The sequence below is a fragment of the Antechinus flavipes genome, chromosome 2, assembly GCF_016432865.1.
Source record: "Antechinus flavipes isolate AdamAnt ecotype Samford, QLD, Australia chromosome 2, AdamAnt_v2, whole genome shotgun sequence".
Classification (NCBI taxonomy): domain Eukaryota; kingdom Metazoa; phylum Chordata; class Mammalia; order Dasyuromorphia; family Dasyuridae; genus Antechinus; species Antechinus flavipes.
This window is the reverse complement of record NC_067399.1, coordinates 443,340,241-443,364,948: the sequence shown is the minus strand read 5'-3', so window position 1 is coordinate 443,364,948 and position 24,708 is coordinate 443,340,241. Positions and strand designations below refer to the sequence as shown.

Below are 24,708 nucleotides of genomic sequence, written 5' to 3'. Positions count from 1 at the left end.
TTTTTAAATACATAAAATAAAATCCAAAAGATGACAAAGAGAATTGGTGATAATAAAAAGAAGTTATCATGGAGCCCAAGTCAAGACCCCTGGACTAGATGGTCTCTGAGATTCTTTCTGGCACTAAGTCTAGGATCTCATGACTCCACAAACTGACCAGTACAAAGTATCAGGTTGAGGATGAGTGTCTAAGTTTGAAAATGTGCCTCTCTCACTTTGGTGAGATCAAATAGAGGGACAAATGGCACTCAGAGACTTGGGCAGGCTAAGCACAGGCTTCATGCTCCAGTTACTCCTTTCCTTTAAAGTGCATAACAATCTCACTGTGGAAACAAGACTCATACAGGTGGAGAAGGGAACCATAGAAGATGGGGTATAATTAAATTCTAGACTGCAAGGCAGAAACTGTAAATGTTGAAGAAGGTCACTGAAGGGAGAACACAGCCTAAGCTGCAGCCAACAAGGAATAATAATAATTGACATTTTTGCAGAGCTTTAAAACTTGCAAGTTGTTCTCTACATTATCTAGCTTGAGCCTTCCATTCATCTAGGGACATAGGCATTTAATTCCCATTTCACAGATGATGAAACTATAGCACAAAGAGGTTAAAGGATTGGTCTGTGATTTCATAACTGGGTAATATGAGAGGAGGATTTTGAACCTGGTCTTTCTCATGCCAGATTTAGCTCTTTCTCTATTCTACCACACTTACGTTCCAGTGAATAGGTGGGCTCTGCCCTCAAGGCAGAAATTGCTTTTCTTTTCAAACTTTTTCTTTTTGAATTCAGGCTGAAAGATCATTTAAAAATAAAAATCTTTTTTTTTCTGAGGGTAGTAACCCTCAGGAGGTGGCTCCAGACAATTTACTCCAACAGCTGTTCATGTTGCTTTCCAATAGCTTGTGGTTTCATGACCACTTTGCAGGGAAACCATTGAAGAATAGTTATAATGTTCCTTAGAATGCTGGGGAGGGGCAGGCCAGTCTGAGTCAGAGGAGAATTTGATATACAGGACATCTTAAAAGAAATACAGTTGAAATCTTTTTTGCCTACACAAAATAATAATGAGTTGCTATTTACCACTTTAGAGGTTGGCAAAGACAAAAATTGTCTCACCTCATCTTCACAAAAAAACCTAGAAGGGAGGTGCTATTATTATCTCCATATTATAGGAGAGAAAATTGATACTAAGAAAAAATCAATGACTTCTCAGTATCACACATCTAGGAAATACAAGCTGTTACCTTTGAACCCAGATCTTCCTGATTCAATACCCAACAATACCCAATACCCACCCATTATACCACTTAACTTCCCAATAATTAGCTTAAAGCTTGTGGCATGATGGAGTCCTTTGGGTTTGCTTTTGTGAGTCAGTAGATGGGAAGATTTGAGCCAAAATCTTCTTAAACTGTGGATCATACAACTGAATGTGAAGGTCTTGAAAAATTTGGCAACAGTAAAAGGCATCAAATTATTCTGCCAAGATTTAATTCTTTATATAAAAACAATCAAATAAGCACATCTATCTCATTAGTATGCACATTTGCTTTTATTTTTAGAAAATGATAAAAAGAATTGTTTTAAAATATATTTCTACATTATTTATTATCAGTAAATATTTGATTCATATACCTAATTTATATAACTATAAACTCAGGGTTATATAAAAATTTATTGGGAGAAAAGAGATCATGAGTGGAAAAAGTTTAAGAAGTCCTGAATTATTCTATAAAAAGATAAGAATGACTTTTAATGAACTTGATTGGAATTAATTATTTTGTTATTGTGTATGTGACCTCATCTGGGATTTTCTTGGCAAAGATACTGCAGTGATTTGCCATTTCCTTCTCCAGCTCATTTTACAGATGAGGAAACTGAGGCAGATAGGGTTAAGTGACTTGTCCAGGATCACACAGCTAGTAAGTGTCTGGAATCAAATTTGAACTCAGGGAGATGAGTTTTCCTAAGTCTAGCCCAGTGCTCTGTGCACTATAATGTGGCCTAGCAACCTATAGTTAATTACAGAATATTCTTTTGTAGAGTAACCTTGAAGATCAACCAATTCAAAATCCTCATTTTAGAGATAATATTGAAGATGGAAACAAGGGAAATGTTCTGTCTCAAGTCACATAGCAAATTAGTGGTAAAGTCAAGATTTGAATTCAGAACTCCTGATGCAGTCTCTACTTTGTAGTTTCTTTGTACCATAGCTTAGCTTTTAAGTTTTCAGAAAGCAGCTTGTTCTCTGAAATACCTTGATCTCCTATATTATTTGGAATATGAAACTACCTAAAAATGCCTTTTAAATGGGATATCTTGGCCCTGTTTTCTTTCCCTTTGCTTCTTTCCTTTTTTTCCCCCAGAAAATATTAAGCATGCTCTTGTGTAAAGCCCTCTGCAAGATATTGGGGAAAATTCATGATAGATGATTACAAATTCTGAATAGTGTGTAATTTCGTGCATTTCTACTACTTTGGGCCAACTTGCATGGTCTTTCCAGATCAAAGGTATGTGTGGATGATTATGAACATTCATTCTTTGCAAGATAGTTCTATATTTCATGGGAAGGGCCAGAATAGGAAAGGGACCTTCACTTGTGTAGTGGCCCCCTTTGGCCACGTGATGTGGTGTGGTGAAGTGTATTGAGCCCTGTTTAGAACAAAGTTTATAAATGTCTAAAATAACATATTTGGGGATATAAAACGAACCTACTATATTGATACACATTTAACATATATATACATATATGTATATATTTAACTTCATGGACCTCAGATTAAGAACATCCTTTAAAGAAAGAACAAGATAAGAAAACATTTGAAGATGTAAGAAGTAACTTGGAGAAGGCAGGACTCACTCCCAAATGAATCCTTGCTGAATCTTAGAAAGTGGGAGGTAGAAGGGACCTGAAAGATCACTTAATCAAAGCCCTTCATTTTACAGAGGAGAAAACAGGCCTTAAGAAAGAAGTGACTGGCCATTGGTGATGTAGCGAGTGACAGAGCTCCCTCAAATCAGAGCTTCCCCCAATTCCTAACCTTATGAAAAGTCTGATTGGGTATCCAAAAACAAGTAAACCCTCGGCTACATCCCCAATTTGCTAATGTGTTAGAAAAGCCCTCACTTTGCTTTCTCAGGAGAAACCTCCTGTGGGAGAAAATGCTGAAAAAGCATTGAGTGTCCCTGGTTATGTTTCAGTGACAGAGAGACAGCTTATGGCTGGATGAGGGCCTTGAATTCAGCCTGGTCTGTGTAATACAACTGGTGCTCACCTGTAGGCCTTGTGTTCTAGAGCAGAGCCTGTGAATCCCCAGGGAACTGCTCTGGATCCAGTGAAAAGCAAATTCCAGCAGACCTGGGATCGATTCATTTACAGCTGGGGAAAGCCGAGCTTTAGGATGTAGGAAGCCTGGTCTCTGGTCCTCCACTTTCTCTCATGATAAATGCTCTAATAGCCTGGCATATCTGACAAACCTTATCTGCAAATATGTTCAAGACTTGTGCTCTGGCTGGCTTTTAGGAATCAGCCAGTAATCCATTCTGCGGATAACATCATCCTTTACCAGGGGAAACATTAAAAATTAACCCAGAGGACTTCATATTTTTCCACCAGGAGGAAAGCTGCTATGGTTACCAGATAATGCACAGACTAAGCTGGAATACAGATAAGAGATTTTTTTCCTCCCTCTCTTAAGAAAGAAAGGAAAAGACCCTGATGACAGGCGAACTAGAGAAATGCCCTGTGGCAAAGTGAATACAATTAGCATCAGCCTAGCCTATGGTCCTCATTTGACCTCAGGAAGCCTCATAAGCTTCTGAATAATAGACAAAGGGCCAGCTAGATAGACTTTTAATGTGAAGTTCGACTGGGGGCAAGGATGTATAGAGTAAATGTATTGGGACTATTGGGGAAGATGTAAGGATGATATGCAGAAAAGAAACAGAATGAGAAGTGAATGCTTCCTCAGAAAATATGGGATCAGCCTTACTAACACACACACACACACACACACACACACACACACACACACACAAAACTTCTGAATACCAAACATCTACATGGATACTGTAAGATTCAGTCTTAATCCAGATGATTCCAGACATCCAGACATATGATGTATGCTAGAAAGAACAATGGTACAGTGTGGAAAAAATAAAATTCATTGGATTTGAAATCAAAAGAATCTAAGGTTCAATCCCGGTTCTGTCCTTTGAGACCTCACTTTCCTCAGTTGTTCAATGAGAGGGTTGGATGAAATGATGTCAAAAGTTCCTTTCATCTTGCAATCTGTGATTTTATGGCTGATATTACGTATTCATATAGCCATAATCATCCTTGGCCATAGGAAGCCAAGGTGTAAAATGTCTAGTTGGGGCCCAAACTCACGATTCTCTTAAATTTGGGGACTTGATGTAGGGACAAATATCTCACTGATTACCTGTAAGGCACAGTGGAGGGTGATCTGCCAAGGAGGCTGCCAGGAGTGCTTTAGAAGAAAGAAGGTTTAGAATATTAAACAGAAGCTTATCAGAGCTTGGACAACAACTCAGGAAGCGGCTCTGTACAGCCCTTGGCAATAAAACTCCCGAGAGAGAGCTGATGCTTAGAGAAATAATTCCTTGCTCTTTACCTGTTGGGGCTTATGGAAGCATTTTCCCATCCATTTTCTCATTATTACACTCCTGTGAGGGAGGCAGGGGGGAGATGAGATTCCTATTTCACAAAGGAAGGAAATGAGGCCCAATGAGAAGCAAATGACTTGACTAAGATCACATAAGTTAGTGGCAAGTTAAGTCAGAAAATGTTTATTAAGTACCTGCTATATACCAGCAATGTGCAAAGAGCTGGAGAGTCAAAAAAGTTCTCTGCCCCTAAGGAGTTCACAATTCAATAGGGGGAGGCAATAGGCAAACAACTACCTACAAATAAACTATATTCAGTATTCACTGGAAATAATCTTAGAGGCTTAAAGGGGCCTGGGCCATAGTATGAAAACTAGTTCTTTCAGCTCCTATTCTAGGGGCTTTTCTTACAATAAAATATTTGAAAAAAAATTGACAATTTTGAGATGTTAAACAGGACTTTCAGGGAAAGCGAAAAGCTAAGATCTTGCAACTGAGCGGCCAATGAGAAGAACCCGATTGGGCCTAGAATCAAAGGGATTTGGAGCTTTTCCCTTCTTCAATATTTCAAATGATCTGGGTTTTCATAAATTTGGAAATCCCTCCCCTGACACTTATAGCAACCTCTCTGTGGTTTCTCTAGAAGATGGTCTTTGTGAGTATCTGACAAAAAGATTCATGACTTACGGCTAACTCTAGTGGTGAGTTTCTCTGACCTTAGCTAAGTTGGGATAATAGTCACATGCTTTATCAATAGGTCCATTCATTAAAATTGATAGGATTTGCCCAAACTTGGATTCTATTGACATGGACAGTAAGAGCCTTAGGAACTTGTCTGCACTATTTTGGATAGAGGATTTAGAAGTGTATGTGTGTGTGTGTGTGTGTGTGTGTGTGTGTGTGTGTGTGTGTGTGTGTTGTGGGGAGGGTAGAAAGGAAAATTTCCCTACAAAAAGGTGACCTCTTACAGATGTAGGAGCAGCTGCCTGACTGCTTTAGGAGCCAGAGGGCAGAATTTACTTTACACATGTTATTTGGGAGGAGCAGCCTCCATGTTCTGCCCCTACCACCTGGTTTAGTCCATCCAGCCTGCAGGAAGGAGAGCAAGAGGGATTAGCTAGAAATCTGCTTACATCCATTAATGCTGCATTGATGTAATTGCTTGATTCTCCATCCACAGAGATAAGAAAGGGAAGACAGCGGTCAAGAGGGAGGACTTCCATGCTGCGATTCTTGTCATGATTTCTTGGCAGGAGCCCAATGCTGCAGTCCTCAGGCCGGACACGGGGTGTCACAATATTGAGGGTCTGTGGGGAGATAATCATACCAAATGTTGAGAAATCTGTACCCGGATTGATTATTTGGAGGAAACCCAAAAGGATTGGGATCCATGATGGGCTTTCCTCACTTCTGTGGCTGTCTTTATGTTGTTCCTTTTCTCTAAGGAAGTCTGCTGCCTCCTGCTCTGGATTTTCTCCTTTCTTCCTATCAAAGACTATTCTGATCAGGTTGATGTTTGCAAATCTCTCCTCTTCCCCCAACATCTCATGTTCTGGGAATGAAACAGAGAGTGTTACTTTGAACATCTGTCTAGTCCTATATTCTATTAAAAAAATAAATCTATTAGCACCAGTAGATCCTAGGCTTGTACTCTGAGCCCAATTATGCAAAAATATTGACTGATCTTGGTTTCTAGCTAAGAAATTTCTTAGTTACAACAGATGAAGGATTTTATATGAAAATATAAAGGTCACATAACCATAATAGATGGATTTGTTGGTGGTTCTTCCCTATTCATAGAAAAGAGTTTTGATCTTAGTCAGCCCTTCTCTGAATATATATTATTACCCATTGACTCCAGAATGTGTCTTTTCCAGCATTACAAACTTTGAAAGTTCTCAGAAGAATTACTCCTCTTGAAATCTGATAATGTAATATTATTGCACATATAGCAAAAAGTATCCAAAAAGGATGAGTCTGTCCCCTTGCCAGGACAAATGTCTGGCCCAAATATACATGGCCAAATTAGTTTGTCTCATGTTTGGTCACAAAATATCTGTTCTTACCTGAAATTCATCTTTTATTTGGCTGGAATTGGTCTGTGGATCCAGTCTGCTAATGTTATAGTATATGGACCGGAACTCACACACAGGAATAGCTGTGTTGCCACAAAGGCAGGCCTCCAAGATGGCATCATGGACAAACACATACTGCTCCTGCCAAGCCCAAAGAAAGACAGGACATGTAAAGCAGCTTCTCATGATCTAACATGATGAAATCCAAGTGGGAAGTAACACCTGCCATGTGGAGGAGACTGGCTTAAGCAAGAACTTGGGCTAACATGAGAAATGCACATCATAGTGCATGGTTATTGAGATATTGAATTAGAAAGGTTTTTAGAGATCACTCGCTGGTCCAACTTCCTAATTTTACAGCTAAAGAACCTGAGACCCAGAAAACAGAAGCCATTTACTAGAACTGGTTTTTGAATCCAGGTTATCTGATCTCAAGTCTACTGTTCTTTATACCACACTTCTCATAAACAATTTATCATCGGTGACATGGTTTACACCACACATCTTTTCATTGTGCTTAGGCTCAATTACAATTAGAAAGCCATTGAGATTGGAAACATGCATTGACAGAAAACATTTATAAAACTAATAATGATGGATTTGTCCCCCTAATGTAGGTAATGAACATAGAAGCTCTTAGCCCAGGTTTATTCCATGCAGCAGTGACCACCTGTCAAATGTTGGAGAGAGGAACCTGGATGATAGGTTGGACTAGATGACCTCCAAGAGTCCTTCCAATTCTATAAGGACATGAATTTAGCTGTCTATTGCATACTCTCCAAAGCTATTCCCTTATGATGTCAAGATCATTTTTGTTGGTGGAAACTGAGTTCCCAAGAGAAATTAATGTATAGATCTTTAATGGCTAATATGCCCTTCTCATCATATGTGATGGGGGGGAGGGGAAGCCAGACATTACAGGAAGAGCACCACTGGATTAGAAGTCAGAGAATGTGGGTTCAAATCCTGCCCTGTAGTTCTATGCAGGTCTAAATTTCATTATCTTTAAACTAAGAGGGCAGATCTATATGGCCGCTGACATGCCTTCTATCTCTATATCCAGGATTCAAATTTTAAGTGATATATAAATTTGGGGGGAAATGTTGGGATAATGATGTAAGGATGAGGTCACACTCATGGGAAATTCTCATGGAATATAGAAAAAAGAAAAGAAGGCTGGTGGTTAAGGAATTGTTTCATCCCAAGCACTGCTCAGGGAGAAGGGATATTCTTATTCAGGGTCCATAATCCTGGCTCTCTAAGTAGAAATATTCCTAGAATGAAATAAGGAAATTGATCAAGTCCAATGAGACAGCATGATGAAGTAGAAAATATGCTCTACGTAAGTCAAGAGATTGCAGTTCAAGTCTCTGCTCTTATGCTTGACAGGTTGGTTAACCCTAGGGGTAGCTAGTGGTGCCCTGGAAAGAGAGCTGAGTTTGGAGTCAGAAAGTTCAAATCCAGTTTCAGATATGGGTTGTATAAGTCTGAACACGTCACTTAACTTTTATCTTTCTCAGTTTCCTCCCCTAAACTCTGAAAGAAGATCATTATTAAATAAGCCTGAGGTACATGGTCAAGTGAAGAATGGAAATAGCTCTGGAATCAGAAGACCAGGATTCAAATCCAGTCTTTACTGTTTCCTAATGTGTGTCCTCAAATACTTACTTAATCTTATTGCACCCTGTTTTCCTTATATATAAAATGAAAGGTTGGAATAAATGGCTTCTAACATTGTTTTTGGGTCTAGATCAATAAATTTCTATTCTGCAATAGAGATATTTGCCTTTAGGTTTTTACTCTCTTTTGCCCAAGACTTTGCAACTTCCCCTTATGTTGTCTCACTCCCTGAACTTTCATAAGTGTTGGTGTAAGGAATGAAGCTAGTTCATATATGACATTCGATTCTCTCTAGAATATAGTCTAGGTTCAGACAACTCTCTTTGTACTTCTAAATGCTATCTTTGCTTGGGGAGAGGGTCAGGCAGATAGGAAGGTAAAACATAGAGATGATTTTAATTAGTACTAAACAAATTCTAGAAATATGATAAGAAAAACAGAAAGAAAAATGGGGAGCAAACAGAGCTCCCAGTAATTGGGGAATGGCTGAATGAACTGTTGTATATGAATAGCATATAATATTATTGTGCTATGATAAGAATATAAACTATTCAAAGAAACTTGGGAAGACTTATGTCTACTGATGTTGAGTGACATTAAGTAGAGCCAAGAAAAATAATCTAAAAGATCACTGAAATACTGCAAAGGAAAAACAACACTGGAGGACTTTTGATTATGATCAATGTGACAAACAAATCATGACTTCAGAGGATTGACTGATGGTAGACCCTGCCTTCCATTTCTCAGTAGGTAAATTGTGAACTTCAGGTGGAATAAGGCAGGCATTTTCAGTTGTGACTATATGGTGATTTGTTTTATTTAACTATACCTATTTGTTCAAAGAGATACTTCTATTGGGTGAGAAGGGAAAGGGATGCTCACATCAGTAAGTAACAGATATACGTTTTAAGAAGAAAAGTTTTTTTTTTTAATGAAAGAAAGGAAGAATATATAGGAATAGGATAGATCCAAAAGAACACTAGAGTAAAAGTTAGGAGATCTGGTTGAAGTTTCAACTCTGGCACTGAATTTAGGACTACTTAAAGTCACAATTTCCTCATTTAGAAAATGAGAACTATGTGATTCTGGGGAAGTCACCTAACCCCAATTGCCTCAGAAAAAAAAGAGAGAGAGAGAGAGAGAGAGAGAAGCTTATATTAAATGGCCTCAATGTGTAAGATACTGTGCCTGTGATAGAGACATAAAGAAAAAAAATGTCTCCCTAAATTCATTGATCTTGTGACAAAAGTATATAGGAAAATGGTGTCATAGGAAGAGCACAGTCTTAGGTATACAAGACCGGTTGTCAGGAGATGTGGGTTTGCCTTCTAGCTTGTTCTACAATCACTGCTGGATGAGGCTCCTGAAAGGCTGTGCTGAACTGGAGAAGGGCAAACGTTGTCCTAATTTATCAAAGGGAAAAGAGAAAATTAAAAATAAAAACAAAAACCTCAAGAGCAGTGAGCTTGACTTGTATTGCTGGTAAAATTCTAGAACACATTATTAAGGGGATGATATATGAGCTTTCAGAAAGGGAAGCAGTGATCACTAAAAACCAGCATGGCTTCATCAAGAGCAGGTCATGCCAGACTAACCTCATTTCCTTTTTTGACAGGATAATTAGACTGGTAGATTGGGGGATGCTGTAGACATAGTATTCTTAGATTATAGCAAAGCATTTGGCAAAGTCTCTCCTCTGCTTGTTGACAAGTTGTGAAGATGTGGGCTGGAGGACAGTGCAGTTAGGCAGCCTAAAATCTGACTGAATGACAGGACCCAGAAAGGAGTCCTTAATGGCTCATATCCATGGGGAGGGAGGTCTCCATGGGACCTCTGAAGCCCCAGTGATCTTGAACAGTGGTCCTGTGTTACTTATTATATATTCTAATTGGTGACCTGAATGAAGGGAAGACATGCTGGTCAAATCCACAGATGATTCAAAGTTACATTGGAGGCAGCTAGATGGCACAGGGGATAGAGCATTGGCCTTAAAGTCTGCAGGATCTGAATTCAAATCCAGTCTCAGACACTTAACACTTACTAGCTGTGTGACCCTAGGCAAGTCACTTAACCCCACTGCTTTGCAAAGAAAACAAACACAACAAAACAAAGTTCAGCTGGATGATAGTATCAAGTTCCATAAAGATTTTGACAGGCTAGATTAATGGGACATAACAAATCAGATCATATTTAATAGAAGAAAATGCAAAGAGACTATTATAGGCTACTGGGCTGGGGAGAACAATAACATTCCTTGGAGGTCTTTGCATAGAGGCTGTATGAACACTCATTAGAGATGGTGAAAGAATTCTTGTCCAGATTGGTCTAGATGCCCTCTGAGCTTCTATCTCACACAATTTGGGATAGTTTGGAGGGGAAAGGGGAGTCTTCATGTTAGCTCCATGATCTTGGAAAAATCACTTTTACTTTTAGTGATTTGTGAAATAGGAATAACAATTTCATGTAGTACAGTGGATAGACTGCCAGGTCTGGAGTTAGAAAAATTTATCTTCCTAAGTTCTAATCTGGCTTCAGACACTTACTAGCTGTGTAACTCTTGAGTAAGTCACTTATCCCTTTTTACCTCAGTTTTCTCATCTGTAAAATGATATGGGGAAGGAAATGGTAATTCATTCTAACACATTTGCCACAAAAACTCAAGATGAAGTCCCAGAGAGTGGGGCACTCTAAAATGACTGAACAACGTGAGGCTTCATGGGTTTTTTGAAAAGTACTTAATGATCATCATGGTCTATGTAAATGGATGAAGATGAGGATGCCAGGTTGACCTCAGGATGCTGATGAAGTAGACCAGGCAAAATCATAGTGGTAGTTTTCTATTTCTAAATACACCTTTTCCTGTGTTCAGGGAAAGTTGTTTATGTGTTTGACATCCACATCTATCTCTAAGTATAGTTAGGACAAGAGAAAGAAACAGATAGATTAAATGGGCAGTAAGCAGTTTTCAATCATCTTAAACTATTTCATCTACTGCCTAACCCATCTGATCAACCCTTGAGAACTCAGTTACTTATAACAGTCAAAAAATCCAGAGCACATAATGTTTGTTGTAAACACTGTCGAAGTCTTACTGGCCTCTCTTGTGACTTAATTTTTCTTTTCTTAAAGTAAAACCAAATCAATATCATCTTGAGTGGCTCAACCTAAAGGCAAGAATTCTGTTTACTGCTTATTAAAGCCCATATAGATATTGCAAAAACTGACTTTTTCAGGCTAAATTCAGATTGAGGCAAGGCTGAGAGGGCCAGGAAAAGTAGTTAGGTTATTTACTTAAGGTTCTGTGAGATTTGCAGAGAGCCTTATTCCAGCTTTGCCACTCATTAGTTGGGTAGTCTTGGGATGCTTAATGGAAATATGATACAGTGGTTAGTGTGTTGGTATTGATATTGGTATACTTGAATTCAAATCATACTTTTGATGCTTGTAAAGTATATGACCTAAGAAAAATCATCATAATTTCATTTCCTTAGCTATTTTTTTAAGAAACTAGTAGTAGCAGGGTATCTAGACCTGTGATTTCACTGAACTACTTTTGTAGAAATCCTGTCCAATAATGCAGATAGGTAAGCCTCTGTAAATGTAATGTAAATGTCTCTGTAAAAGTATGGCCTAGGGTTCTTGGAAATTGAATGATTTTCCTAAGGTCAAACAGCTGACATGTCAGAGGTCAACAGAATGGATATGGAAGGATGAATATGGCTTTTCTCTTGATCTGGAAATGTGAAGAGCATTGACAATATTTGTAGTTCTAGCCTAGAAACACTTGAACTTTGCATCTAGTTAGCATAATAATTAGTGAAAATAGGAAGCTTGTCTCAACAGATAAGTCTTCAAAAGATAAGAAGCAATTCTCAAAAGAATTACAAACAAAATATGAAAGAAATTTTCAAATCAGAACAAGAGAAATTCAAAAAATATAACCCTGAGATTTTACCAATTCTCAGAAAACTGACAAATTTGATAAAAGATAATTGTCATTGTTGAAAGAGCAGTGGAAAGATCAGCACACTTATGCATTGTTGGTGGAGCTATGAATTGATTCAACTATTCAGTAAAGCAATTTGCATTTTTGTGAAATGAATGACCACCATGAAACAAATCTATACCATTTGACTCAGAGATTCCATTATTAGACATATACCTTAGAAGTCAGTGATAGAAAGGAAGGCCTCTTAAGACACAAAATATTTATACCAGTACTTTTTGTAGTAGCAAAGAACTGGCAACAAGGTACGTATGTGCCCATCAAATGAAGAAGGGATAACAAATTATGGTATTTGAATGTTATTTAAAAATGATGAACATAATGAAACAATGAAGTACAGGACTTATGATAGAAAGTGAAACAATGGGGCAGGTAGGTGGCAGTGGATAGAGCACCAGCCCTAAAGTCAGGAAGACCTGAGTTCAAATCTGGACTTAACACTTCCTAGCTGTGTGACCCAGGGCAAGTCACTTAACCCCAATTGCCTTAGTAAAAAAGAAAGAAAAAAAGAAAGTGAAACAAAATAGAACCAAGGAAAATAATATACAATGGCTGTAACAATTAAAATGGCAACAACAGAAACAAATCAAAATTGAATGCTATGAAATTATGAAGACCAAGCTTGGCTCTAAAGAAGAGAGATGAGAAGCTACCTCTGAATGTATCTTTGCAAAGGTATAGCATGTAATCTTTTTCTTCATCTTTTAAAAAATCATTCTCTCTTATAAGGGATAGCTCTGTATAAGGAAGAGGCAAAGGAGTCTACATTGGGAAATATAAATGCTATAAAAACAAAAATCATCAATAATTTTTTATTTAAAATTTTTAAAAAAATATTAAGTTTAAGTAGTTTGTTCCCACAAAAACTGAACTCCAGGTAAAGTTTTTCCTAGTGTGGCCTTGTAATGTACTCTACCCAAACCCTATCCCATTCCTGCTTCTTGCCTCTGACAGGAAAATGGATATACCTTTAGAAGAGAGGCTTGAATCTAAGTTCATGTTTTCCTAACTTCAAGGCCCATATCATAATCTATCTCTGTTTCTTAAATACAAAATGAATTTATTCATACTTGAATTTCTTAACCTACAGGATTTTTTGCAAATCTTCAAGTACCATGAAAAAATCAGTTGATAAATTGTCAGCACAAGGACTGGACTCAGGAAGATGAGTTCAAATCTGGCTATCACTTAACCTGGGCAAGTCACTTAATCTTATTTGCCTTAATTCCTCATCTGTAAAATGAGCTGGAGAAAGAAATAGCAAACTAATCAAGTATCTTTGCCAAGAAAACCCCAAATGGGCTCATAACGAATAGGACATGACTGAAACAACTGAACAACAACAAAGCAGTGGAGTGGGACTAAACCTTTGGGGATACTGGTTTCAACCTCTTCCCTTCATTTTAAAGTTGAAAAAAACTGAACCTCAAAGAAGTGAAATAATTTCTAAGGTAATTTAACTGTTAAGAAAGAAGGTAGAGATTCAAACTCAGGTCATAAGATTTTATATCCATTTCTCCTTTCACTATGCCAGACTTATTATTCTCTTACTACCTATTCTGATCCATAATGGATTTTCTTAAAATTGGCTCAAAATAACAGAATAATAACTAGATTCCACGTGGATTGTAGCATAAGGACATTTTCCTCCTGAGCATGTTTCCTGATGGTTCAGGAGTGGGACTGAGAACTTCAGTTAGGGAAAGCAGTGAATTTCATGTTTTAGACCCCTGACCTGGTTGGCCTGCCTAAGGCAGATTTTGAGAGACCAAGAAGGCTCAGTGTGTTAGCATTTATGGTAACAGCATTCCGATGAGTTGAGGTGCTCAGCCTGGTACTGACTGGGGGATGGGTGGGAGAAGTCTAGAATAAAGACAAAGTCATGATGGGTGAGATGACCTTGAACCCTGCACTTGACTTGTAGTGCAGGTGAGAAAAGCTGGTGCATGTCCAAGGACTCCAAGCACAACAAAGGAGTCAAAGCAAGACCATTTCTCTCAGAAATCAGTCTGAATTCTGCTCTCCCAGTCCTTTATCTCTGACTCTACAATGTAATTATGTGTCCCTGCCAGGACTTTTTTTAATTTTGCCAAGAAAATTAGAGGTCATGGGAGTGTGGTGCTTTATCATCACCTTCTCACTGATCTGGAGAAGTCAACTTAGCTGACACTCCATCACTCATAGTGCGAAAAGGCTCCAGAGAAAAGGCATTTTCTTATGCTGAGCTCAGGTGGGAACCCTTTTCCTATTTGGACTCCAGACCCCCTGAGTTTTCATCACATCTACTTCTACTGTACATCCTCTTGCTGGCATTAAATAGACTTGGTTTACTCTGATTAATAGCTAGGTATTGTCTCTACTGCTGTAACTAATCAGTGATTCACCATATGTTGCTACTGGGAACTTAATGAATACAATCTTCATGGAATGCTACTGAAATCTTTGGATGAAGAAGCATTAAAAGGTACATCATAAATTAGTAGTTCACATTTTTAAGACCCTCAGATCTGAGAATTATAATTCTAAAGCTAGAAAGGACATTGGATCTCATCTAGTCCAATCCATTCATTTTATATATGAGGAAACTGAGTTCCAGAGGAGTCAGGATTTGCCCAGGGTAGAGGTAGTGAGTGACAAAGCTGGGATTTGGACCTAAGAACTCTGCCTCTTAATTCAGTATGCTTTCTTCTTTGTATCTCTAGTGCCTACCACAGTGTCTGGAACTCTAACTTAAGTTACTTTGGGAAAAATTATTTGTCAAATTGTATCAGATGGAATGGAGAAAGAAGACAACATCACCTAGGAAAATATTGTAGCTGATTAGTTGAGAGATAACAAGACATGCACTATGATAAGGAGTAGTGAGAACCAAGAAAAGGTTTAGATGGGAGAGATATTGGAAAGTAAATGAGATTTCTCCTCAAACTAAGTTTCCTTGGAAGTGAGTGAGGCACTTTGGGGCACTATTTCTCTCTGTTTTGCCAGAAGGGTATGATTTTTCGTAACATACTCTTATTTGTAGGTGAAACTCACCTTTGGTGGAGAACTTGCTTTGGGGTAGCCCAGGGATGTATCTGTCATGTTCACTTTCCCTCTTAGTGAGAGGTGAGATGGGCCTTTCAGAAGGCTGCTCCACTGAGCTATTCTTATGGGACCCAGCCCCAGGGTTCCTTCAGCAAATTATAATAACAAACATCCATAGCATTTCAAAGTTTGCAAAGCACTTGACAAATATTCTTTATGTGCTCCTCCAAACAATCCTGGAAGGTAGTTCTTGTTATTATCCCCAAATTATAGATGAAAAAACTGAGGCACAGAGGGGTTATGTGAGGGGTTTGGAGTCATTCATACTGTATCTGAGGCTGAATTTGAAGTTAGGTCTTCCTGACTCCAAGCCCCAATCCCTCTTATATAATGATATTGGATAATAACAGCTAACATTTGTATAGCAAGTATTCTAAAATATATTTTCCCTTCAAAGAACTTTCTGAAAGTTTAATGGAAATATAATATGTGTGTATATCCTATTGCCCATTTTTTAAATCTGTCTAAGATTCTAGAAAGCCTCATAGCATATTTTAAAATAGTATGAAAGCATAGACTTTTAGTGCTAGAGAAGCAGTTATAGATCATCTTGAGAAGTATTCTGGGAGGGGCCAGATAGTTTCTTCTCCTTGCAAGTAGAAGATTTTTGTTGTTGTTCAGTCATTTCAGTCTTTTCTTACTCTTTGTGACCTTTTTGGGGGGTTTTCTTGGCAAAGATATGGGGCGGTCTGCTATTTTCTTTTCCAGCCCATTTTATAGATGAGCAAAGTAACTTGTCCAGGGTCACACAGTTAGTCAGAGAGGTCAGACTTGGATTCAAGTCTTCCTGACTCCAGTACTGTGTTCTATCACTGTGTCACCTAGCTGCCCTAAGAGAAGATTAGTCATATCTCACTAAGCTTCTTTAGACAAGTGGGTTTCTATCCTTCTATGTCATTTGGAAATCTTCTCATTTTCAGAAACAGAAAGTGAGGCTCAGAAAGATAAATGGCTTACACAAGAGTATGCCATGCATGAATAACAGGACCAAACCCTGGGTCTCCTGACTCTAAATCCTGGCTACAACAGGATTCTTGCTTCCCTTTAGCTCCCCTCTGCAGCAAGTTCAGTAAATTCAACTTTTTAGAAGAAACATCATTTCTGAATACTGATTTTGTCCTATCCTGTGACATTCTTGGCCAGAGATTAAAAATGGACTATATGTCTAGATTTTCATCTCTAGTAGGGGCCACTTACCTCTGTTTGCACAAGATTGACCCTTTGGGATCGAAGCTCTCTTACACAGTTGAATATGTCCACCACACCTTCATTTTCTGCCATGTCGAGCATGATATCAATAGCAATGAAACAACCTGTCCTCCCTGCTCCAGCACTGGAAAAAAAAAAAAGATGTATTTGGCACTATTAGACACCATAGAGCATAAGCTTGAGGGCAGGGTCATTTAAATATTTGTATCTCTAGTGCCTAGCACAGTGTCTGGTCTAGTCTGGTAGTCATTTAATAAATATAATTGATGAATGAATGAATTAATTGTACACTGAACCCTCTAGCTATAATAGCGTAAGTACAGATCTACTTGCTTGAAATTCATGTAGAAGAAAAATGGAGAGAAAGATGGAAAGAGAGAATAGAGGAAAAAATGGAAAAGAAAGGGAAGAAAGAATAAGGGAAGAATATATACAGATAAAGATGGAACAAAAGCTATCATGTGTGATAGCAGAAGGAAATGTCATTTAGAGGAAGAGATCCCATGGTAGACAGGATGTGGCTCCCATTACTTCCATTAAACAATGACCTTGAAAAAGTGCATCTCATTTTCTATCAGCAAAACGTGAATGTTAAGTAGTCAGAGAATTTTAGCTAACATGCTTAATCAGAAACAGGATAACTTAGTCTTTTTGACACGTAATATAACATGACAAATAATTGCTAAGCACAAAATGTCAAGGGTCTAAGTGAGATCCTACTGTCCACACTAGGGACTTCTCAGACCTAAGTGTGATTTTAAAGATCATTATGTTGATGAGTTAATTGTACTGAACCATGGATACAGGGAACCCATTTTCCACATATAAATGTGGTTATAAATACGAAAGGTATCTGGACAGCAAGGGAGAAGGTTAAGTATATTTTCATGTTAGCTAAATTTTAGTCCACATATCACTTACTTTTCTTAGGGAAACAGCTGGTGTCTATAGTGTGAAAATGAAATAAACACAGAAAGGATGGGTAAAGAAAAGAGAAGAAATATAAGTTGGTCATAAAGCCAAAGAGTATAAAAATACAGAAAAACTGCCCAGTGGGGACATTTCAATGATCTTGAATCAATAGAGTTTTGTCAAAAACCAACATACAGAAAATATATTTTTCATTTGCTGTAAAACTTCATTGTTGGAAATGAGTAGGATTGGGCCTGTATCTTCTGCAATATGGGAAGCTCATTCTCCCTTAGGAACTCACTGAATTGTAGCCTACTTACCAGGGAGGAAAAAGAAACATCTGGCTCCTCCCATGAGTCTTCTCAAAACACCCTACAACTGTTTACTTAGACCTGAAAAATATGGTGTGGTGGCTGAGATAACATCTTCAAAGCCATATGAAATGGCATGTTAGTATTATTATCCATGTTTTTTAAAAAGGCAATCTTCAACAAAGTCTTTGTTAATGACATGTATAGGAAATAGCCCCTCTAGATGTACAGATTGTGAGAGAAGAGAAAAACAAACCAAAAACAAACAAGCCACGCACCCAGCACTGATTGAGTCAATAAGTACAAGTGATAGCAGTGATTACAAATAACTTGTATTTAGGTAACACTTTTAAGATTTACAGAGGGATTTTTTTACTCCACAATTTTGAAAAACAAAAAAAACTAATGATCAGAGAAGTTAAGAATTTGCCTGAGGTCACACAGCTAAGAGATTCCACACCCAGATTTCAGATTCTGGTCTTCTGTCTCTAAGTCCAGCATGTGTTGTACACATACACTACCTTCTAGGATATTGGGTCCAAGAAAACTTGAATATATATGTATGTATTTGAAAGAAGTTGCATTTCTACATCCATTGTACCTTTCCCATTAAAGGTAGTCAAACTGACCTTTAAAGTCAGCAGCAAGTTCATCCTGGCACTGGTGATCTGACCTGGATTTGTTCCTTTTATGTAACACCTGACAAAGGCCAGGATAAATTAGGTAAGTTGTGCAAATTTGTCAATGAAAAGTCTGGACTGTATCATCCTGGGAAAACTGTCATTTATTACTCATTTGTGAGTTTGTTTACCTTTTGTGAAACCGCTGGTGGTCTTAGTATAGGGTGTGCTGGAAAATGTTTAATGTCAGCTCTTTGGAAACCATAAATTAATGATATACTTTTAGGTTTAATCTACATTATCTACATTTTGTTCACTACTTTCTTAAGTCTAGACAATCAACAAAAGGCTAACTCAAGCTCTGATTTATAGCATTTGATAATTTCTGAGATATAAAAGCTTACAATGAAAGTTTAACAATCAGCTTGAGAACTGGTACGAACTGCTCCCAGTACACCTTTAGTGTCTGAGATGTGAAGGTAGGAGGATAGAGAATCCTGAGTGGAGTAATCTAAGTGTTCTCATTTAGCAATGAAGAACAAGAAGGATCATTTTAAAGAAATAGCTGAGTCCTGAGTATGTATCCTTAAAATTCTGCCCCTTTTCCAAGAAACTACACACAGTGAAGGAAGAGATATGTTAGCTACTATCCTAATTTATCTAATCTGGATTTTTAAGAAGGTATGGTATTTTGAAAAGAATACTACGTCAGGAGTCTGGAATTCTAGTTCTGGTTCTACCATTAACTTGATGTGTGACTGGGACTTCCCCTAAACCTCAATTTCCTCATCTGTAAAATAAGGTCACTAGACTAAATGGTGTCTAAAAGTAGTTTCAACTTCAGATATTCTTTGACTACCATTTTGGATATGTCCAATAACTCTTCTCCTCTTTACTTGAATGATATGGACATAACTTGGGAAATACTGAGCTATTTTGGTCTCTATAGGGATAGTTCTCAGTTTTTCAGATCAAAACCAGATTTTTTTGGATCACAATCAACAAGTATTTCTTTAAGTACCTACTATATGCCAAGCAACTTAGCAAATTATGGGGGGGGGAGACAAAAAACAATCCCTATCCTCAAGGAGCTGCAGATATAATAGGGGAGATAATCTACAAACTACTACACACAAATAAGAAATATACAAGATAAATTGGAGTCAGAGAGAGAAAGCACTAAGATTAAGAAAGCCTTGAAAAGGTTTTTTTTTGCAGAAAATAGAACTTTATCTGAGACTTGCAATGAGCCAGAAAACAGAAGCACGGAGGGCCAGAGGCATTAGGGATAACCAGTGAGAAAGAATCTCTTATGAGAGAGCAGTAAGGAGGATGTCATTAGATTGCAGAATATGAGAGTAAAGTAAAGAATAAGAGCGGGTAAATTATAACTGAGGAATCTGTGCTTTAGGCTTAGTGATCGAATGGTCACATATCAGGCTAAAAAGATGCTAAGAACTAAGATGACAGGAAAAGATAATGATAAATGTTGGAGGGGATGTGGGAATACTGGGACACTAATGCAATGCAGGTGGAGTTGTGAACAGATTCAAACATTCTGGAGAGTACTTTGGAACTATACTCAAAGGATTATCAAACTGTGTCTACCTTTTGACCCAGAAGTGTTTCTACTGGGCTGTATTCAAAGAGATCATAAAAGAAGTAAAAGAATCCACATATGTAAAATATGTTTGCAGCAGCTTTTTTTGTAGTGGCAAGGAATTGGAAATTGAATGGATGCCCCTCAGTTGGGGAATGGCTGAATAAGTTATGGTATATGAATGTAATAGAATATTATTATTGTATAAGAAATGATGAGCAGGCTGATTTCAGAAAAACCTGGAAAGATTTACATGAATTAATGTTGAGTGAAGTGAGCAGAACCAGGAGAATACTGGACACAGTAACAACAAGATTATGTGATAATCAACTGTGATGGACTTGGCTCCTCTCAGCAATGTGGCGATTCAAGAAAATTCCAACAGACTTGGGATGGAACATGTTATCTACAACCAGAGAACAATGAAGAATGAAAGTGGATTAAAGCATAGTATTTTCATTTTTCTTTGGTTTTTCTATCTCATGGTTTATTTCTTTTGATCTGATTTTTCTTATACAATATGACAAATGCAAAAATAAGTTTTAAAGGATTGTACATGTTTAACTTAGATTGTTTGATGTTTTGAGGAGGTAAGGGAGAGAGAGAAAAAAATTTGGAACACAAAATCTTACAAAATGAATTTTGGAAACTATATTTATGTGTATTTGGATTGAGGGGGGAAATGACAAGAAAACGTCATTTACATCTCCAAAAATTGGCTTAAGGTAGGGGTTCTTAGCCTTTGGGAGAGGTCATGGATCCCTTTGGCAGTCTGATAAAATTTATGTAATACTTAAAATAAGATTGCCCAAAAAACCTACCCACAATCAGGGTTAAATGACCTAACCTGGATCACAAAGCTAATAATTATCTGAGACAAGATTTGAACTTAGGCCCTCTTGACTCCAGGGCCAGTGTTCTATTCACTGTTCCACATAACTGCTCCTCAGAATAAAACTTTTAAACATCTAAAAAAATGAAATGTAAAGGATTACAAAAGAAACCCAAGGCTAATGAAATAAAGATGTAATTATTTTCTCTTTAAAAATTCACAGATTTTGAAATTTTTCAATGAGCACTCACATGTCTATAGAATCCCCATATTACCAATCTTTTTTAAGGGAAGGCTTGCTATGTATTTTCTATTTGATCTCCCTGAAAGAACAGAAGAAAATCTGTGTATATCATAGGCTCATAATATTTGAGAGTTGGAAAGGACATGTATTCCATAGTCTGAATTTCATGCACAAGAGCTTGTGGAAAGTTTGGGCTGAAGGTACATTATTATATGTAGACTATTTAGTCCAATATCCCCATTTAGAGGGAAAACTCAAGGTCAGAAAGAGGAGGTGACTGTTTCACAGTCACAGAACTAGAGAGAAGCAGAGTTGGTAATTCTGATGCCCATTTCAGTCAGTACACTCTGAAGAGAGAAGGAAAGGAGAAAAGGAAACAAACATTTCTTAAGAGCCTACTATATGCAGGTACTATAGTAAGCTTTACAGATATTATTTCTTCAGATGCTCACAACAACCCTGGAAGATAGGTTTTTTCCCCATTTTACAGATGAAGAAACTAAGGCAGACAGCAGTTAACAGGCTTGCCCAGGATCACAGGGACAGAAAGTATCTGAGACCTTCCTGACTCCAGGTCTGGAGCTTAAACCACCATGCTGCCTCTAAGACAGTGGAAAGGGTGACAAAGAAGGTAGATGAGAAGCCCATCAGCCAGCCGAGCACATACCTGCAGTGGACCACTATGGGGCCTGCCTCAGGAGGGTTGAGGAATTTCACCTGCCGGACAAAGCCCAGTAGACCTGTGGCATAGCACGGAACCCCATGGTCAGGCCAGCTGGTGAAATGGAACAGCCGGATTTCACGGATCTCATGATAGCCTTTCTGAGGAGAAAACACAACTTGTGTCTTCTTTAATTCATAACAAGACACATCATTGCTCTCTCCCTCCCCATCTCTAGCTGCTCCCGCCAAGAGACTATGAAGGAAAATCCATTGTTCAGGTCAGAGCTGGTTCTAGAAAATGACAATAATTATAATGATAATAAAACAACGAACATTTATATAGCACTGTGTGTCAGGCACTGTGCTAAGCACTATGCAGTTATTTCAATTGAACCTCACAACAACTCTGGGAAGCAGGTGCTATTATTATCTCCATTTGACAGGTGAGAAAACTGAGGCTAACTTAACTAAGTTAAGTGATTTGCCTGGGGTCACACAATTAGTAAGTATATGAGGTCAGATTTGAACAGAAGTCTTCCTGACTTTAGGCCTGTCTATCTACTCTACCAACTAGATGTCTCACTTAAAAGTTTTCTTAGGGAATATCTGCAGAGGATAAGTCAACTACTACTTCAGAAGCTGTAATGTTAATTATCATTATAGTGATCCATATTTATGTTACAAAATGCTTTCTTTACTTGCTAAATGGACAGTTTTACATGCAACCACTACTCTCCCTAACTTAAAAAGGATGAAATTGAGGCAGAATGAAAGATCAAGTGACTTGTCCAAGAATATAAAAGCAGCTGAGAAGCAGGATTCAAGGTCAGATCATTTGATTTCCAAATCAGATAGTCTTTAATCTATCTATCCTAAAAGCATTTATGTTTTTGTTATGGACTATTACAGAAGCTTACCTTGTACTAGGGAAAAAACATGTGCACAGATTAATAAACAGTAAACACATGCAAAGTGAACACAAAACAACTGAAGAGAAACATCATATATATGTCTATATATACAAGTATACAAACACACATATATACACACATTCGCATGCACACATTTTTTGGACAGGTTTATGCAGGAATTTGTTTTCTTGACTATACATACACTTTTGCAATGGGTTTTGTTTTTCTTGCTTTTTACAATGGGGAGGGGAAAGTGGAAAGGAGAAAAAACTTTAAATGAAATGAAATTGAAAAAAGAAAAAAGAAATATCAAAATTTTTAAAAAACAAAATGAAAAATAACAAGATTCAAAAAATCTAATGATTTTTCTCAGACTCACAAACAATAAAGCATTTGCAAAGTAGGAGTCTGAAATTCTCAGTCATCTGCCTGAGCCTTGACACAATCTTTAGACTGGGGATTTTCAGCCAAGTATCAACTCCCAGAATCTCAGAAATGTCAGGTTTTGAAACAACCTTAAAAAGTCATTAAGTCCAATCTTTACCTAGAGTGAGACTCTCATCTATGGCATTTTTGACATGTGGTGGTCTGACCTCCCTCCAGTGATGGAGAACTCAGAGATTGTTATTTGTCCTTTGTTCTCAAAGAAGGCCATGACATCAGGGAGGGGATGCCATGACATGCAAGTGAATTGGATTTAAATGAGAGAGGGCTCTGCAAGGTCACCAGCCTTACTTTCTTCTCCAGAGCCATCTGGGTCCAGTGGTCAGATACAAATCAAAACAACTGGAGATGGCCTTGGATGCAGTAGGAGAGCCTGGCCTTTTTTAAGCCAAGATCTTTAAGAGGTCTCAGTTTGACTGAGGCAATGAGTATTCAATGACTAAGGTTAGGTAAGAATTGAGGCAGAAAATAGCTTCTTTCACCTAGTCAAAAAAAAAAAAAAAAAGAAATCAATCTGGGAGGTGAAGTCCTCAGGATTTCTGACCCAGCAACACTTGTTTTTTATATTCACTTAAAGACCTTCAGGCCCCAAACAGAGATCTGATAGGCTTGGTCTGGGACCTTCTGTTGGTCAATCACTACTCTCTGCAGATCTTGCTGCTACTGGACAGCTCTGATAGTTACAAAGATTTTCCTTCCATTGAGTCAAAATTTCCTTCCTATAGCTCCCAGTTCTGATCTCTGGGACCAAGAATAGAAAGGCTAATTTTTTCCTCTATGTGATGAGCCCTTATTTATAACAATTAATTCCCCATCCCCTTTCTAGCCTTTTCCAGGTTAAGCATTTCTATTTTCTTCACTTGTATAGAGAAAAGTTGGCCTGTTATTCCACTTGTGCTAACTGAGGGCTTCTTAACCTCTTTTTGTGCTATGGACTGAGCACTTTGGTAGTTTGGTGAAATCTATTCACTCCCTTCTCCAAATGTTTTTAAATGCATAAAAAACACATGGGATTATAAAAGAAAATAATTATAATGAAATATAAGTGACCAAACTATTAATGAAAAAAAATAAGTTCACAAATCACAGGTTAACAACTTCTGCTCTATGGTTCTCATGAAGCACAAGGTAATATTGTTCAGTTCTTTCCTTCATGACCCCATCTAGGGTTTTCTTGGCAAAGACACTTGCCATTTCCTAATTATTTTGCAGGTGAGAAACTGAGCAAAAAATATTAAGTGACTCTCCCAGGATTACATTGCTAAGAAGTATCTGAGGCTGGATTTGAACTGAGGCTTCCTAACTCCAGACTAGGGACTCTATCTACTATGCTTCTAGCTGCCCCCCAAGGTAACATTAATTTTTGTTATCATGTCATAGGTGACTGATGTTGAACTTCCAATATAGTCAGCAGTTGGTGGTTAGCATCCAGACTATTTGCCATATATCCTGACACTGCATTTCATCATTTTCTCCCCATCTCCTCTTAGGGAGAGGACTTCCTGGACAAGATTTCTGGGAAATGTCCTTCAAAAAAAAACATTCTCCTGC

At 37.8% G+C, this 24,708-nt stretch overlaps 1 protein-coding gene across 9 annotated transcripts in view; it reads right to left on the bottom strand.

Moving 5' to 3' along the window:
* PTPRT (protein tyrosine phosphatase receptor type T) overlaps positions 1-24,708 on the bottom strand; it is a 1,291,476-nt gene that overhangs the window by 21,389 nt on the left and 1,245,379 nt on the right. For all 9 annotated transcript variants that reach the window (XM_051979271.1, XM_051979273.1, XM_051979274.1 and 6 more), the window contains 4 exons: positions 21,807-21,961; positions 16,609-16,744; positions 6,693-6,842; positions 5,760-5,933 (listed from right to left, as the gene is read on the bottom strand). In XM_051979271.1, coding sequence (XP_051835231.1) covers positions 5,760-5,933; positions 6,693-6,842; positions 16,609-16,744; positions 21,807-21,961 — 615 coding nt within the window. The remainder of the gene's footprint in view (positions 1-5,759; positions 5,934-6,692; positions 6,843-16,608; positions 16,745-21,806; positions 21,962-24,708) is intronic.